We start from the raw sequence: 15,144 nt of genomic DNA on the forward strand, positions 1-15,144 counted from the left end.
CCTCTGGTTGTCCTACGTCTCTTACCGTTCTTGGGGGTAATTTAGTTAGCTTTGTGTAGCAGTCGCAAATGCTACTCAGTGACAGCCAACGAACACTTTAAATTTTTTCATTGATAACACATCTTAATCCTATAATTTATTTACACTTCCCCCTTACTAAAGTTTTTATATATATATATATATATATATATATATATATATATATATATATATATATATATATATATAACAGAAACGGTAACAGTGGCAGTCAAATACCATTGTAGTTTTTTCAGGTCATTCATTGTCAGACAGAAGCAGTACGGCACAACGTTACACAAAAAAAAATAAAGTAAAAATATAAAAATGGCTTACCTCTTTGTCCTCTGAAAGACCATGCCAACCCAACATAATGTTTACTGCATATGAAACGTGAATGGATTCGCCGAGCTGGTGTTAAAGTCCGCGCATGTTGATTCGGTTTTCACATTTTTTCCTCCCGAGTTTTTGGTTTCCGGGAACGTATGAAGAAAACATCCTTCATGGTCGTAATGTCTAGAGTCGTTTCTACAAGTTCCAAAAAAGCAATGCGTGATCGCCATGTTCGTTTTTGAAAGATTACCGGCGAAAAGTAGCACTTTTTATGTTGGGGCTATGCGAGGGCGGGTCTATAATGTCCCACTTCGGCTTTACTTCCGCTTTACGATGCGACGTCACGGTCTAAAAATAGCCTGCGTGCGGTACGCCATTGCTTGTAGATTGTGGAGTCGCAGAAGATTCCATCGTCCATCTCTGGAAATGTGTGGTTTATTTTGTTGCTGATGTTAGGGTCCGCAACTGCGGAAACCAGGTTGTACCTCAAAGTACAAAACAACAGAGGGATGCGTTCAAGGCAAGAGCATAGGTTTGGTCTCAACATTGGTAGGGACGATATAACAGCAGAACCTGCATGTACACTTTTTGCTTGGAACAGAATATTAATATGTCCAAACAGATTACTGAACGAGGGTCAGGGCTACATTTCTCACCAATATGAACCTTATTAATTGATTAATGCAAAATAAATCTGTTGATTTATACTAACTTTCATGTGTATTGGTTTAGGTAATAATCTGAGATATCCAAGGACCGATCTACATCTGAGGCATACGAGACTACCCCAGACTCTCCTGAAATTCTGACGTGATTTCTTTCACAATGTTTTTTCCCATGTCAGCTCATGTTTATGTCAGTGTCCCCCTGAAGTGGACCCAATCTTTGATAGCTCCCCGTTTTTTGTTTTTTTTAATAATAAAGGGACTTGCACTCTGAAGCCACTGCGTTGCATTATTGTAATGCACATAATGCAAACAAAGATCCAAATGAGGGACGGCTAGCTTGACTTTGTTTTTCTTTGTGGAGGCTGGCCTGACCGCAGTAGTTTTGCAGGTTAGCATGTCCACACAGTTTAATGTTATGCTAACTCTGATGCTAGTCGTACTTTCTTTATCAAAATTAGTGGTGTTTCCCCCACATCTACAACATTGACGTATTTTTACATTAGTGGCCAGCAGTTACTGGTGCTGGCCGAAAAAAAATATTCTAATATCCCTCCTTTTCGGTGGGGGCGGAGGAGGTGGGTTGGGTCAAGTCCAGGAGTGGGTAGTAACGCGTTATATTCACTCAGTTACATTTACTTGAGTAACTTTTTCTAGAAAAATGTAATTCATAGAGTAGTTTTACCACACAATACTTTATACTTTTACTTGAGTAGGTTCGTGAAGAAACACTACTCTTACTCCACTACTTTGGCCTACACGAGAGTCGTTATATTTTTTTGTCTTCATTCTACATATTGATTTTATTATTGCTAGAGATGCCAACAGTAGCCGCCTCAGTCTCACCAATGAGACGTCGAAACAACCACATGACTCCATTATATCAATCAGAGTTAATAATTTTTTTTTCTCCACCACTAGAGGGCGCTCGCGCTCTTTGTTTCATATTGTTGTTCTGGTCTGAATTGAAGGATTTTTTTTTGGTCATTTTTTTAGCCTAATATGTTCATGTAATAGTTTATAATAATGATATAGTGTAGTAGTAATAACAACAGTTCATATCAATCAAATTGTGCTGAGGAAAAAAAAAAAAAAAAAAAAAAAAAAAACATTGTAAGCAGTTACTCACAATGTTACTCATTACTTGAGTATTATTTTCAACGAACATTTTTTTTTAACTTGTACTTGAATAATGTTTTTGATGACAACTTTTACTTGAGTAATATTATTTAGAAGCAAAGCTTCTCTTACTGTGAATTTTTTGGCTACTCTACCCACCTCTGTCAAGTCATCAGCCAGTCAAATGTGCGTTTGGGGGGGCGGGGGTGCACCATTCAGCAAATGAAAAGGGATAAATGTAAATCTGAGCATAATGAAAATAATTCACTTAATAATAGTAGGGTCTGTTCTATCCTTACAACATATGGGAATACAATCTAAATTACCTATATCACTGAACTCATATAATGCAAATAAGGTTGCTTAAAAGTTGGTGGGGACAATTTGAACATCCTGAAAAGTTGGTAGTGTTATGTCCCTACCGTCCCTATGCAAACCTACGCCCTTGGTTCAGGGGTTTATTAAATACAAACAAAATTACACGCGTTCGCGGAAAACTGGGAATAACGCAATGGGTCTGTGACAGTAAGTCGACGGGGATAAGTAATACTAACCTAAGCGGTAGGCAGAGAGCCGATAAGCCAATGAAACAAATACACTCAAATACCAGCACAACATAGGAGATTTCAAAACAAGGAAGGCAGAGTTGTCGAATGGCGCCCAGCAAGTTAATATCTCGGCACCCCTCTCTTGGATCGCCGGGGCTTAAATACAGTCTTAATGAGCTTCAGTTGGCTGCTGGTACGCTGTCGGGAATGCTCCCACAACCTCTGTAATGTAACACGTTTTGACCAACATTGTGACAGCCGATGCCGACCAAAAATTACATAATGACCAGGTTATAAAACCGCGCCAGCAGCCCTCCCCGCACAGAGACCGCCAGTGGGCAACAGAGTCCGTGAAAGTCTTATCGGGACATCTCTACATGTGTGAAAGCAATGACGCAAGTAAATCCTGCGTGACCTTACACGGGAATTTACCGGGATATGTTTGTGAAAGGTGCTATCGATCATTCTCTGCTACTCAGAGTGAATGTAACGGTATTATTGTTTTTCTTTAAATTTGGCAGATTATGTGTTGTGGTAGTTAGCGTAAGTGTCATAAGGTGCTAACGGGCAATTATTATTCACAGAAAATTACACTTGCATCTCATGAAATTTACTTAATTGAATGGACACAAAAACACCAAATACATTATTCCATTGTTCTAATTGCAACTCATTATTTTGCTAATAATAGCTCAAACTGAACCTTGAAAGTGGAATTTTCATATGTTCAATGTGGATTTTCACATTTTCCCCTGATGGTTGAAATGACAACAAATTAATTGCATCAACTACCTATCAACACATACAAATATAGCACGCTGTCCAGTTCCAGTCACAGCCTGTTTAATCTGCTTCCTCATCGTCTTCATCCCCTCCAGACTCAGGCACCCACAGCCCAGAGTCAATGCACCTCGATAGGTGATACTTGCCCTCCTGTGGAGAACGTCAAATCATCATCATCATCATCATCAACTGTCAACCAACTACATACACTCACATCAGGGTGCAGTTTGTTGATGGCCTCGTGTAGCATCTCCACGTTCTTCTCATCGAAGCTCCTCTGTATGTCCTGACAAAGTAGCGACAGCAGGTCAGAACTGTGTGTGTGGGTGTGTATTTGTGTGTTTACAGTGGTGGGTGCAGCATATCAAAATCAATATGCTGTATGTTTGTTTGCAAACTAAGTGAAACCGGAAACTCTCAGTAGAGGCAGGCAGGGTAAACAAACACATTGTTAGCTACAGTTGCACAGCAGGAACCAGTGGCGTAGGTTTGCATAGGGACGTTAGGGACATAGCACAAGCAACTTTTCAGGATGCTCAAATTGTCCCCACCAACTTTTAAGCAACCTTATTTGCATCATAAAATGACTTCAGTTATAGAGGTCATTTAGATTGTCTTCACATACTTTATAAGGATAGAATTGACCCTACTATTATTAAATGAATTATTTTCATTATGTTCAGACTTAGTGACATTTTTTCCCCCTCAAACGCACGTTTGATTGGCTGATGATGACTAGTTAAATTCCGTTGTTTTCAGTGTAAATCTACTACAAACAAGTGAAATTATATGCCAGTGCGTCAAGTAAATTTTACTCAGATTTCTTGAAATAAGATTATTTTCAGCTAGCTATTTTTCTTAACACACTTATTTCAAGCAAAAATTGAGTATATTTTTTCGTCAGAATTGTTCTTAATTCAAGAATTGATATTGTTCAAAACATTATTTGAAAGCATTTTTCCCCCTTGATTTTGGTGAAAAATGACCAACCTTTAGATGTATGGGTTTAATAAGAAAAAATGGTAATATTTACCTGACGTAAATTGAATAAGTCTTTCACACTCAAAACAAGATGGAGAAAATATTCGACTACATGATAGAAAAATGATCAGCTTAAGACGTTATAAATTTTCAGTGTGAAAGTTAGTACAAGTAAATATAGATTTATTTTTGCATTGATCATTTAGCCTTTCAATTAATTAGGTACATATTGGTCAGATTTGTAGCCCTGACCCCTTTTTCACCCAATCTGTTTGGTCTTATTAATGTCCAGTCCCCAGCAAAAAGTGTACATGCAGGTTATGCTGTTATATCGTCCCTACCCATATTGAGACCAAATCTACGCCCTTGGCAGGAACAAACAGCAAATGAATTCACTTCTATCACTGTCAATGGCACTGAAATATGATCATTCCCTGCTGCTGTTCACCTTGGGCAACGACTTGTACACCTCGACAGGATCAAGACCACCAGGGCCCAATCTTTTAAGCTTTTCCTCCTCCTCCAAGTCCTCTCTGGCCTCCTCCATCCTCATCCTGGCACAGCTTTGCACACGCTCCTTCAACAGCTCCAGCTCGCGCTCCAACGCGTCACGGGCCGACCGGTCGGCACTCTGCGACGCACAAATGTGAGCGGAGGGACCAGAACAGAAGCCGAGTTTGGCTTGTACTGACCTTCATACTTGAGAAGAACTGTCTGAAGCAGCTTCGGGGGTCCTGCTTTAACGCTCGGCCCAAATTCAAGATGGACTGCATGACTATGGACTGGTGGGCCACTTGTTCCATCAGAGCGTGCTTCTAAAAAAGAAAAAGTAAGCTTGTTCTCTCATATTCTGTTCATGTGATTCAATGTATCTTACCTCATCGACCTCATATTCAATACAGATAACCACGAGGCAGTTCGCCGTCTCCTCACACACGAGATGAGGATTGTCCGACAGATACTTCTGGCTGTCATCATAGCGCCGCAACATTCCTTGTGTACATAAACATACGTGTACAGTGGGGCAAATAAGTATTCAGTCAACCACTAATTGTGCAAGTTCTCCCACTTGAAAATATTAGAGAGGCCTGTAATTGTCAACATGGGTAAACCTCAATCATGAGAGACAGAATGTGGAAAAAAAAACAGAAAATCACATTGTTTGATTTTTAAAGAATTTATTTGCAAATCATGGTAGAAAATAAGTATTTGGTCTATACTAAAAGTTCATCTCAATACTTTGTTATGTACTCTTTGCTGGCAATAACAGATGCCAAACGTTTTCTGTAACTCTTTACAAGCTTTTCACACACTGTTGCTGGTATTTTGGCCCATTCGTCCATGCAGATCTCCTCGAGAGCAGTGATGTTTTGGGGCTGTCGTTGGGCAACACGGACTTTCAACTCACTCCACAGATTTTCTATGGGGTTGAGATCTGGACACTGGCTAGGCCACTCCAGGACCTTGAAATGCTTCTTACAAAGCCACTCCTTTGCTGCCCTATTTGTGTGTTTGGGATCATTGTCAGGCTGAAAGACCCAGCCACGTCTCATCTTCAATGCCCTTGCTGATGGAAGGAGATTTTCACTCAAAATCTCTCGATACAAGGCCCCATTCATTCTTTCCTTTACACAGATCAGTCGTCCTGGTCCCTTTGCAGAAAAACAGCCCCAAAACATGGTGTTTCCACCCCCATGCTTCACAGTGGGTATGGTGTTCTTCGAATGCAATTCAGGATTCTTTCTCCTCCAAACACGAGAATCTGTGTTTCAACCAAAAAGTTCTATTTTGGTTTCATCAGACCATAACACATTCTCCCAGTCCTCTTCTGGATCATCCAAATGCTCTCTAGCGAACCGCAGACGGGCCTGGATGTGTTCTTTCTTCAGCAGGGGGACACGTCTGGCAGTGCAGGATTTGAGTCCCTGGCGGCGCATTGTGTTACTGATAGTAGCCTTTGTTACTGTGGTCCCAGATCTCTGTAGGTCACTCACTAGGTCCCCCCGTGTGGTTCTGGGATTTTTGCTCACCATTCTTTTTATCATTTTGACGCCACGGGGTGAGATCTTGCATGGAGCCCCAGATCGATGGAGATTATCAGTAGTCTTGTATGTCTTCCATTTTCTAATCATTGCTCCCACAGTTGATTTCTTTACACCAAGCGTTTTACCTATTGCAGATTCAGTCTTCCCAGCCTGGTGCAGGTCTACAATTTTGTCACTGGTGTCTTTCGACAGCTCTTTGGTCTTGGCGATAGTGGAGTTTGGAGTGTGACTGACTGAGATTTTGGACAGGTGTCTTTTATACCGATAATGCGTTAAAACAGGTGCCATTAATACAGGTAACGAGTGGAGCCTCGTTAGACGTCATTGACAGCCAGAAATCTTGCTTGTTTGTAGGTGACTAAATACTTATTTTCCACTGTAATTTGGAAATATATTCTTTAAAATCAAACAATGTGATTTTCTTTTTTTTTCCCACATTATATATCTCATGGTTGAGGTTTACCCATGTTGACAATTACAGGCCTCTCTAATCTTTTCAAATAGGAGAACTTGCACAATTGGTGGTTGACTAAGTACTTATTTGCCCCACTGTATATAAATATATAAGAATGCTTTCTGCTGTCAACATTTTTATACACAGTAAACACAGCTGTATTTCCTCAGCTCCCACCATAGTCACAGTGAAGCCAAGTCCTACATACTACCAGAGGTTGGAAGTAACGTGTAACATTTACTTGGGTAACTTTTTGAGAAAAATGTACTACTTTGAGTAGTTTTACCACGCAATACTTTTTACTTTTACTTGAGTAGATTTCCGAAGAAGAAACATTACTCTTATTCCGCATCTTTGGGCTACACTAGAGTCGTTACATTTTTTCCTATACCAGTATATTCTACGTATTGGCTTTATTTTTGCCAGAGATGCCGACAGTGGCTGTCTCAGTTTCACCAATGAGACGTCCCAACAATACCCATGTGACTCCCATTATACCGATCAGCGGTAACAATATTTTTTCTCCACTAGAGGGCACTGATGCTCTATGGACGGGTGATGATTCATATGACGGTGGTACCTCTACTTACGAAATTAATTAGGCTCTAATAAGTCCAAGTTGTCCTCTATAATATTTAGTACATGTTTTGACACACGGAGGACGCCATGTTTTATGGATGCTCGGGGTGATGACGTAGATTATCACTGTCACTGCTATTACTTCTACGCGGCGAGACGTCCAGCACATGCGCTTATCAGTAAAAGCAGCGAGTGTACTATTTGTGTTTTTATTGAGTCTTTCATTACCTTTTCATTGCCTCAAAATACTTTTTGCATTATGTTTTATTGTGGTAGCTTTAAAGCAGATTGTTGATCTATTGATCACATTAGTCGCGTAGCATATTTAAACTACCCTCATTTGATATTACTACGTTTGAAAATTTTCTTCTGGGATCTTTAGTATGTTCTGTCTGTATGCATCTAAACAAAACAAGTTGAAAGCGCACGGTAGTACTTTGCGTTTCGCCGGTGTAGAACATTTTGGCAGAACACCGTTTTTTCCCCCCTGCTCTCGTCACGTCTCATCCCGTCTTTCCTGTTCATTTTACTTTTGCTGCTCTTTTTGTAAAATATCGACTGTGCTGTAATGCTCATTACTGTTCCTCTCTGGTTCAAATCGAAATGGTCGAACAGATGAAATGTTTATGTAGCTAGAGTCATACTCTTGAAGCCCGTTAGCTTAACCATGTGACGTCACTGCCCTATGACGTCAACAACAATGGCGACCTACTAGTTAAACTATTTTTACAAATTTTATACAAAAGAAAACATCAAGACAGGTTTCAATATTGAATTATTTTAACTCATAATAACGTTTAGCTTTTACGAACTTCAAGTCTTTCTGTCCATGGATGCCTTTAAGTTGAAAATTCTGTAAGTAGAGATGCGTTTTCCATGTTGATGCCCTAATCTGTGCCAAACCCCCAAAAATTCAGACACAAATCTTTTATAAACCATAAAAATTTGTCAAAACATGTAATAAATACATGTTACAATGAAATTATTGCACACTAAACAAAATGAGAGCTGTGCATCATGTAAAAAACAAAAAAATAAAGATTACAAACCATGGAAATTTACCTTTTAACTGTGGTCCTTATCTCTTTTGCCTTTATCAATCACCAACTGTTTGAATTTTTGCACAAATTTGTCGGCCGCTTTGTGGTTGGCGCTACTTGCCTCACCGTGCCGAGCAACAGAGTGAATTCCGGTCCTCTTTTTGAACTTCTCGAGCATGCACGCGATGCCTTGAACTGCTGATGTTGTTCTTGCACCGGCATTACGTGCTGATTGTTGATGTTTTACGGATATATTCTTTGACGAGATCAACCAAACGCACCCCTTTTCAAACTTTTGTATTATCCCTTGCTCTGTATCGACAAATAACTCTTTCCTTCTTTTCTAGACAAAAAATATACCATTTTAAAAAACATCATAAGCAGTTACTCACAATGTTACTCATTACTTGAGTATTCTTTTCAACTAATACTTTTTCACTTGTACTTGAGTACATTTTTGGATGACTGCTTTTACTTGAGTAATATAACTTAAAAGTAAACGCTACTCTTGAGTAAAATTTTTAGCTACTCCACCCACCTCTGCATACTAGAGGTGCAACAATTAATCGATTAATTGACAACTAATGGATTAGCAAATTAATCGACAACTATTTTGATAACCGAGTAATGGTTTGGGACCTTTTTCACCTTAAACATGTCTAAATTCTTGAAATTATACCTCTCAGTTGTGAATATTGTCAGATTTCTTCATTATATGTTTGTTAAGTCAAAGTAGGACATGAACAAAAATATGCTTTTACAGTGCCTTGCAAAAGTATTCGGCCCCCTTGAATCTTGCAACCCTTCGCCACATTTCAGGCTTCAAACATAAAGATATGAAATTTAATTTTTTTGTCAAGAATCAACAACAAGTGGGACACAATCGTGAAGTGTAACAACATTTATTGGATAATTTAAACTTTTTTAACAATTAAAAAACTGAAAAGTGAGGCGTGCAATATTATTCGGCCCCTTTACTTTCAGTGCAGCAAACACACTCCAGAAGTTCAGTGAGGATCTCTGACTGATCCAATGTTGTCCTAAATGACCGATGATGATAAATAGAATCCACCTGTGTGCAATCAAGTCTCCGTATAAATGCACCTGCTCTGTGATAGTCTCAGGGTTCTGTTTAAAGTGCAGAGAGCATTATGAAAACCAAGGAACACACCAAGCAGATACTGTTGTGGAGAAGTTTACAGCCGGATTTGGATACAAAAAGATTTCCCAAGCTTTAAACATCTGAAGGAGCACTGTGCAAGCCATCATATTGAAATGGGAGGAGCATCAGACCACTGCAAATCTACCAAGACCCGGCTGTCCTTCCAAACTTTCTTCTCAAACAAGGAGAAAACTGATCAGAGATGCAGCCAAGAGGCCCATGATCACTCTGGATGAACTGCAGAGATCTACAGCTGAGGTGGGAGAGTCTGTCCATAGGACAACAATCAGTCGTACACTGCACAAATCTGGCCTTTATGGAAGAGTGGCAAGAAGAAAGCCATTTCTCAAAGATATCCATAAAAAGTCTCGCTTAAAGTTTGCCACAAGCCACCTGGGAGACACACCAAACATGTGGAAGAAGGTGCTCTGGTCAGATGAAACCAAAATTGAACTTTTTGGCCACAATGCAAAACGATATGTTTGGCGTAAAAGCAGCACAGCTCATCACCCTGAACACACCATCCCCACTGTCAAACATGGTGGTGGCAGCCTCATGGTTTGGGCCTGCTTTTCTTCAGCAGGGACAGGGAAGATGGTTAAAATTGACGGGAAGATGGATGCAGCCAAATACAGGAACATTCTGGAAGAAAACCTGTTGGTATCTGCACAAGACCTGAGACTGGGACGGAGATTATCTTCCAACAGGACAATGATCCAAAACATAAAGCCAAATCTACAATGGAATGGTTAAAAAATAAACGTATCCAGGTGTTAGAATGGCCAAGTCAAAGTCCAGACCTGAATCCAATGGAGAATCTGTGGAAAGAGCTGAAGACTGCTGTTCACAAACACTCTCCATCCAACCTCACTGAGCTCGAGCTGTTTTGCAAGGAAGAATGGGCAAGAATGTCAGTCTCTCGATGTGCAAAACTGATAGAAACATACCCCAAGCGACTTGCAGCTGTAATTGGAGCAAAAGGTGGCGCTACAAAGTATTAACGCAAGGGGGCCGAATAATATTGCACGCCCCACTTTTCAGTTTTTTATTTGTTAAAAAAGTTTAAATTATCCAATAAATTTTGTTCCACTTCACGATTGTGTCCCACTTGTTGTTGATTCTTGACAAAAAATTAAAGTTTTATATCTTTATGTTTGAAGCCTGAAATGTGGTGAAAGGTTGCAAGGTTCAAGGGGGCCGAATACTTTTGCAAGGCACTGTACTTTAACTTTGACACTAGATGGAGCTTAAACTAACTTAAATTTACTTACTCACTTAAACATTGCACCTCCAGTAGCACAGGGGTTAAAACCTGAGATGTTGAAATTAATGTAGGAAACTAGAACTTAAGTATTTTGTTTCAAATAAACTTAACATGAAAAAAATAAATAATTCAGTGTGATAAATTGACGTCTTGGTTGTGATTGTTTTTTTTTTTTTTTTTTGATGGACATTTTCTCTTTGTTCTGCAAAATTTGTTTCAGTAGTGTAAATATAAATATATTTTGCAATATACAGTACCTCTGGATTAATTTTGCTTTGTTTATCCACTGCCATTGAGTTATAGACATTCCTTTTCAAATGAGAAGGCTGTGAGTTATCATGTATCACTGTCATTGACTGCAACAGACGTCCAATCCAATTTGATCGCTGCAAGCCCTCCCAGTCAAAATGAACTGGACGTATTTTGTTGTCAGTGGCAGTCAATGAGGTAATACTTGTAATTTTATGTTGTCTCCCGAGGGTTTTCTGCACTTCCCGTTCCCCGGGGTCAGTCACACCCTTTTAATTTAGTAGGAATTATTTCAACGAAGAAGCATGTTTCTGAAATGTAGAAGACTAAAAGTGTTGTTTGTTACAGAAATTCAAGCAGATCTTTGATTAAAATTTTTTTTTACCAAAGTGTCTTATTTCCTTGGCGTATTTCTCCACAAAGTTCTTGTGCTTCTCTACTTGTTCCTCTTGTGTCTCTTCTTTAGGCTTCATGTTGACAATACTCTGCAAGTGATATACACATACATATTTGTAAGATGGATTTTAGATTAATATTGTCCTGTTACCTTGCTAAATCCCTCTTTGCTGATGGTGTCCACATTCCAGGGAAGTCTTTTCTCCTGATTCTTGTGTTCTTCCAGCATCTTCTCAAACTGTCTTTTGTCCTTGCTCATTTTCTTCACTTCAGCCCGGATCTTGGTTAGTTCAGCCTCATCCACCTCATTCCTTGCTTTTATCACTTGAAGCCGTTCCTGGGCCTCCTCCAGGAGCTTGCTGCATTCGTTCAGGTTGCTCTCCAGGTCTTCTCCCCTCTGCTGGAATGCAGCCATCTTCTCCAGACGGACCTGTTGTCACCACAGAATGGATGAAGACTCATTAAAGTCACTAATTGTGTTAATTATAGCATGTGTTTAATTTAGCAGGTAAAAGAAGCACAATTATCATTGGGGCTGATAGAGGGCAGTATATCTCCATGTGGATTATCCATCACAATATAGTTTTAATGGATTTTTACACTGCACACATGCACCTTCATTTACAAGGGTCTAACATGTGAGTTTTTTAAATGAACGTGGGTTACTAATTACTACAACTAAAAAGTATAACTAGTATAGGTGGAACTAATCAAGGTGCGAGACTAATTCCACACACCACATCAATTGTATGGGCAGAGTTCTGACCCGATGTCTCATCCGAAACAAACTCGGTGTGTCGACGTACGGGTTGGTGACGTCATCGTCGTCTGAAACGTCGATGTGATCCCAGGCGCTGTAGTCGATCCGCGCTCCGGTCCCGCTCATCCTCCGGTCCAAATGTGTTTCCCTGCGACGTTCTAACCAACTTGACTACTTGAAACAACGCTAAGTACAAGTTAAACGCCTCTTTGATCCTCTTAGTTGGCTGCAAGCTGTTTACAGAAATCCTATTTTGGGCTTTAATGCAGTTGTTAATGGTGAGCACTCCTATTGTGTTATCTGATACCTGATTGGTCGACGCTAGGGTTACTTGTTAGCTGGCCAACCAGCTTTCAGTATATTGTTGCGTACTTAAAAAGGCGGCACATTTTAGCTAGTAAACGGCTAATGATTAGATAATAAATTAATTTGCATCCTTTGTTTAACATTACATAACATAACACAACAAAATATATATGTACATTTATATGTACTATAAATATTTGGAAATACAGGTACTACGAGAGCATTAAACCCTTTTGAGAAAAATGTACTTGTAAGAGTAGTTTTAAAAAGCCATGCTTTTTACTTTTACTTGAGTAGATTTGTGAAGATGAAACGCTACTCTTACTCCACTACCTTGGGCAACACTAGTCTTTACATTTTTCCTCTTTATTCTACATAATAGATTTATTTTATTTTTTTGCAATGCCAACAGTAGCTCTACCAGTTTCACCAATGAGACGTCGTAACAATATTCACATGACTCCACTATAACAATTAGACTCAAGCTTGCCATTTTATGATAATGCTGCCCTGTTCAATCACGTGGCGTCTTTAAAGCAACGTTAAAAAAAAATTAAATATTTGACATAGGGCGCTGCCTTCAACATGACTGGAAAGTGCAGATTTTAACTTCTCTCCCAATTTTTATTTGGCTCCGATTGACCACGGAAAACAAGAGATATGACCCTTTTAACTTCATAATAGGGGCTATTCACTTTTCAACTATTCGGTGAATAGTATTCACACTTGGAATTATATTCTCCACTAGAGGGCACTTATGCTCTTTGGATGAATGATGCTTCAGTTCTGCAGATTTTTTTTCTCTCGCTGAAATTTTATGACTTTTTTTTTTTTTTTCCTTCGGCTTAATGCGGTTATGAAATAGGTTCAAGTCCAGTATAACAATAACAGTTCATATAGATAACTTTGTGCTGAGTAAAAAAAAAAAAAAATCCATTGTTCGAAAAAAAATACTTTTCACCAAATACTTTTTTACTTGTAATTGAGTATATTTAAGGCTTTTACTCTTACTTGAGTCCCGTAATTTTCAGACTATAAGCCGTGACGTTTTCCCTTCATTTAGAATTCTGCGGTTTATAGTCCAATGCTGCTTATTTGTTGATTTATTTGGATTAATAGGTAACACTTTATTTGACAGCGGCGTCATAATGTCATAAAACTGTCATAATTATGACATGGCACTGTCATGGGCATTACTGAATGCTTATGACAGATGTCATTAAGTTTCATCTGACAAATTATATCATGAACTCCATTTATGTCCAGCTCGGATCTTTTACATCCATTCAAAAGTGAGATAATTTGCTGTATAACACTAAATTACATGTTATAAACATTCACTAATGCTCATGATGGTGTCATATTATAATTATGATTGACTAATGACAGTCTTATGGCACCACTGTCAAATAAAGTGTTACCAAATACCATAACAAGCCATTAATGAAACGACTAGAACAGTAAGTGAAGAATTAATTTGCACAGAACATGAATTTTGATTGTTATTTACATCTGTGGCTGCAATGCATGCTAGGAGGCATGTTGGATGACGTCAGTGTTGACAGCAGGTGGCAGCAGAGGTTGACCGTCTCCCCCAGGGGAGCAGTGATGGATAAATGAAGCTTCTTGAAGCAATGAGGCTTTGCAGCCAATTGATTTAAAGCTACATTGTGGTTCATTTGGTCTTTTGACAGTTGTATGACGCCACTGTCAAATAAAGTGTTACTGGTTAAAATCTTTTGGTGTAAATATTCCATAATACAGCAAGGACATCTGCGGTTTATAATCCAGTCCGGTTTATGTATGAACAAATGCAGTTTTTGTGTCAAATTTGCTGGGTGGCGGCTTATAATCAGGTGCGCCTTATAGTGCGAAAATTATGGTAATTTTTTTGAAGTAATGCTACTGCTTCTCTACCCACCTCTGTCGGTGACTATTTGAAAGAAGTTTCTTAAGTTTTGAATGGCTGCGAATGGCATTTTCAACAAAAGTAATTTTCATTTCATACATTTTCAGCTCTGCAATAATACAATATTCTAAATGACCGTAATTCTCCATCCTTGTGAATCACTTCATCATTAGTGATTTTAACAAAAACAACTATGAAAACAGTCATCATTATGTCATTACAGTAGGCTATTCTTTTATTTTAGTTTCAGCTGTGCAATAATAGTTTCAGTATGATACAATGCTACAGAAAAAAAAAAAAAAATTCCAATAGAAAATATACATACATACAGATGAAAAAACATTACTTATGTTGTGCAGCAGCGTCCACATTAACAATTTTTTTTTTCTTTTTTTTTTCTTTTTTTTTTATCACAGTGCACATCTTTAACCAAGGCATAGTGTATTTAGCCCCAGGACACAAAAATAGTATAGAAAACGCTGACACTGCAAAACCTCTCAGTGATAGGATATTCAGTGTTTTTTTAGGCTTTT

At 38.8% G+C, this 15,144-nt stretch overlaps 1 protein-coding gene across 2 annotated transcripts; it reads right to left on the reverse strand.

The window, feature by feature from the left end:
- Positions 1–160: 160 nt before the first annotated feature.
- Positions 161–14,664, reverse strand: LOC130920699 (hsp90 co-chaperone Cdc37-like). Of its 2 annotated transcripts, none has more exons than XM_057844085.1 (8): positions 12,443–14,664; positions 11,788–12,066; positions 11,626–11,725; positions 5,325–5,440; positions 5,140–5,262; positions 4,896–5,078; positions 3,681–3,752; positions 161–3,616 (listed from the first exon to the last, which is right to left on the reverse strand). In XM_057844085.1, the coding sequence occupies exons 2-8, from the start codon at positions 12,049–12,051 to the stop codon at positions 3,527–3,529; spliced, it is 948 nt and encodes a 315-aa protein (XP_057700068.1). In that variant the 5' UTR covers positions 12,052–12,066; positions 12,443–14,664; the 3' UTR covers positions 161–3,526. The 2 variants fall into 2 exon arrangements, with proteins under 2 accessions (XP_057700068.1, XP_057700067.1); XM_057844084.1 differs by having other exon boundaries at positions 162–3,616; positions 12,403–14,664.
- Positions 14,665–15,144: the final 480 nt, after the last annotated feature.

This window comes from Corythoichthys intestinalis, chromosome 8 (assembly GCF_030265065.1).
Source record: "Corythoichthys intestinalis isolate RoL2023-P3 chromosome 8, ASM3026506v1, whole genome shotgun sequence".
Classification (NCBI taxonomy): Eukaryota; Metazoa; Chordata; class Actinopteri; order Syngnathiformes; family Syngnathidae; genus Corythoichthys; species Corythoichthys intestinalis.

Excerpts from the sequence above, each read along its gene's own strand:
- LOC130920699 (XM_057844084.1), bottom strand. The coding sequence starts at position 12,522 with ATGAGCGGGACCGGAGCGCGGATCGACTACAGCGCCTGGGATCACATC. Across the intron at positions 11,726-11,787 it reads GCAAAGAGGGATTTAGCAAG|AGTATTGTCAACATGAAGCC; the intron begins GTAACAGGACAA and ends TATCACTTGCAG. Across the intron at positions 3,617-3,680 it reads TCAACAAACTGCACCCTGAT|GAGGGCAAGTATCACCTATC; the intron begins GTGAGTGTATGT and ends CGTTCTCCACAG.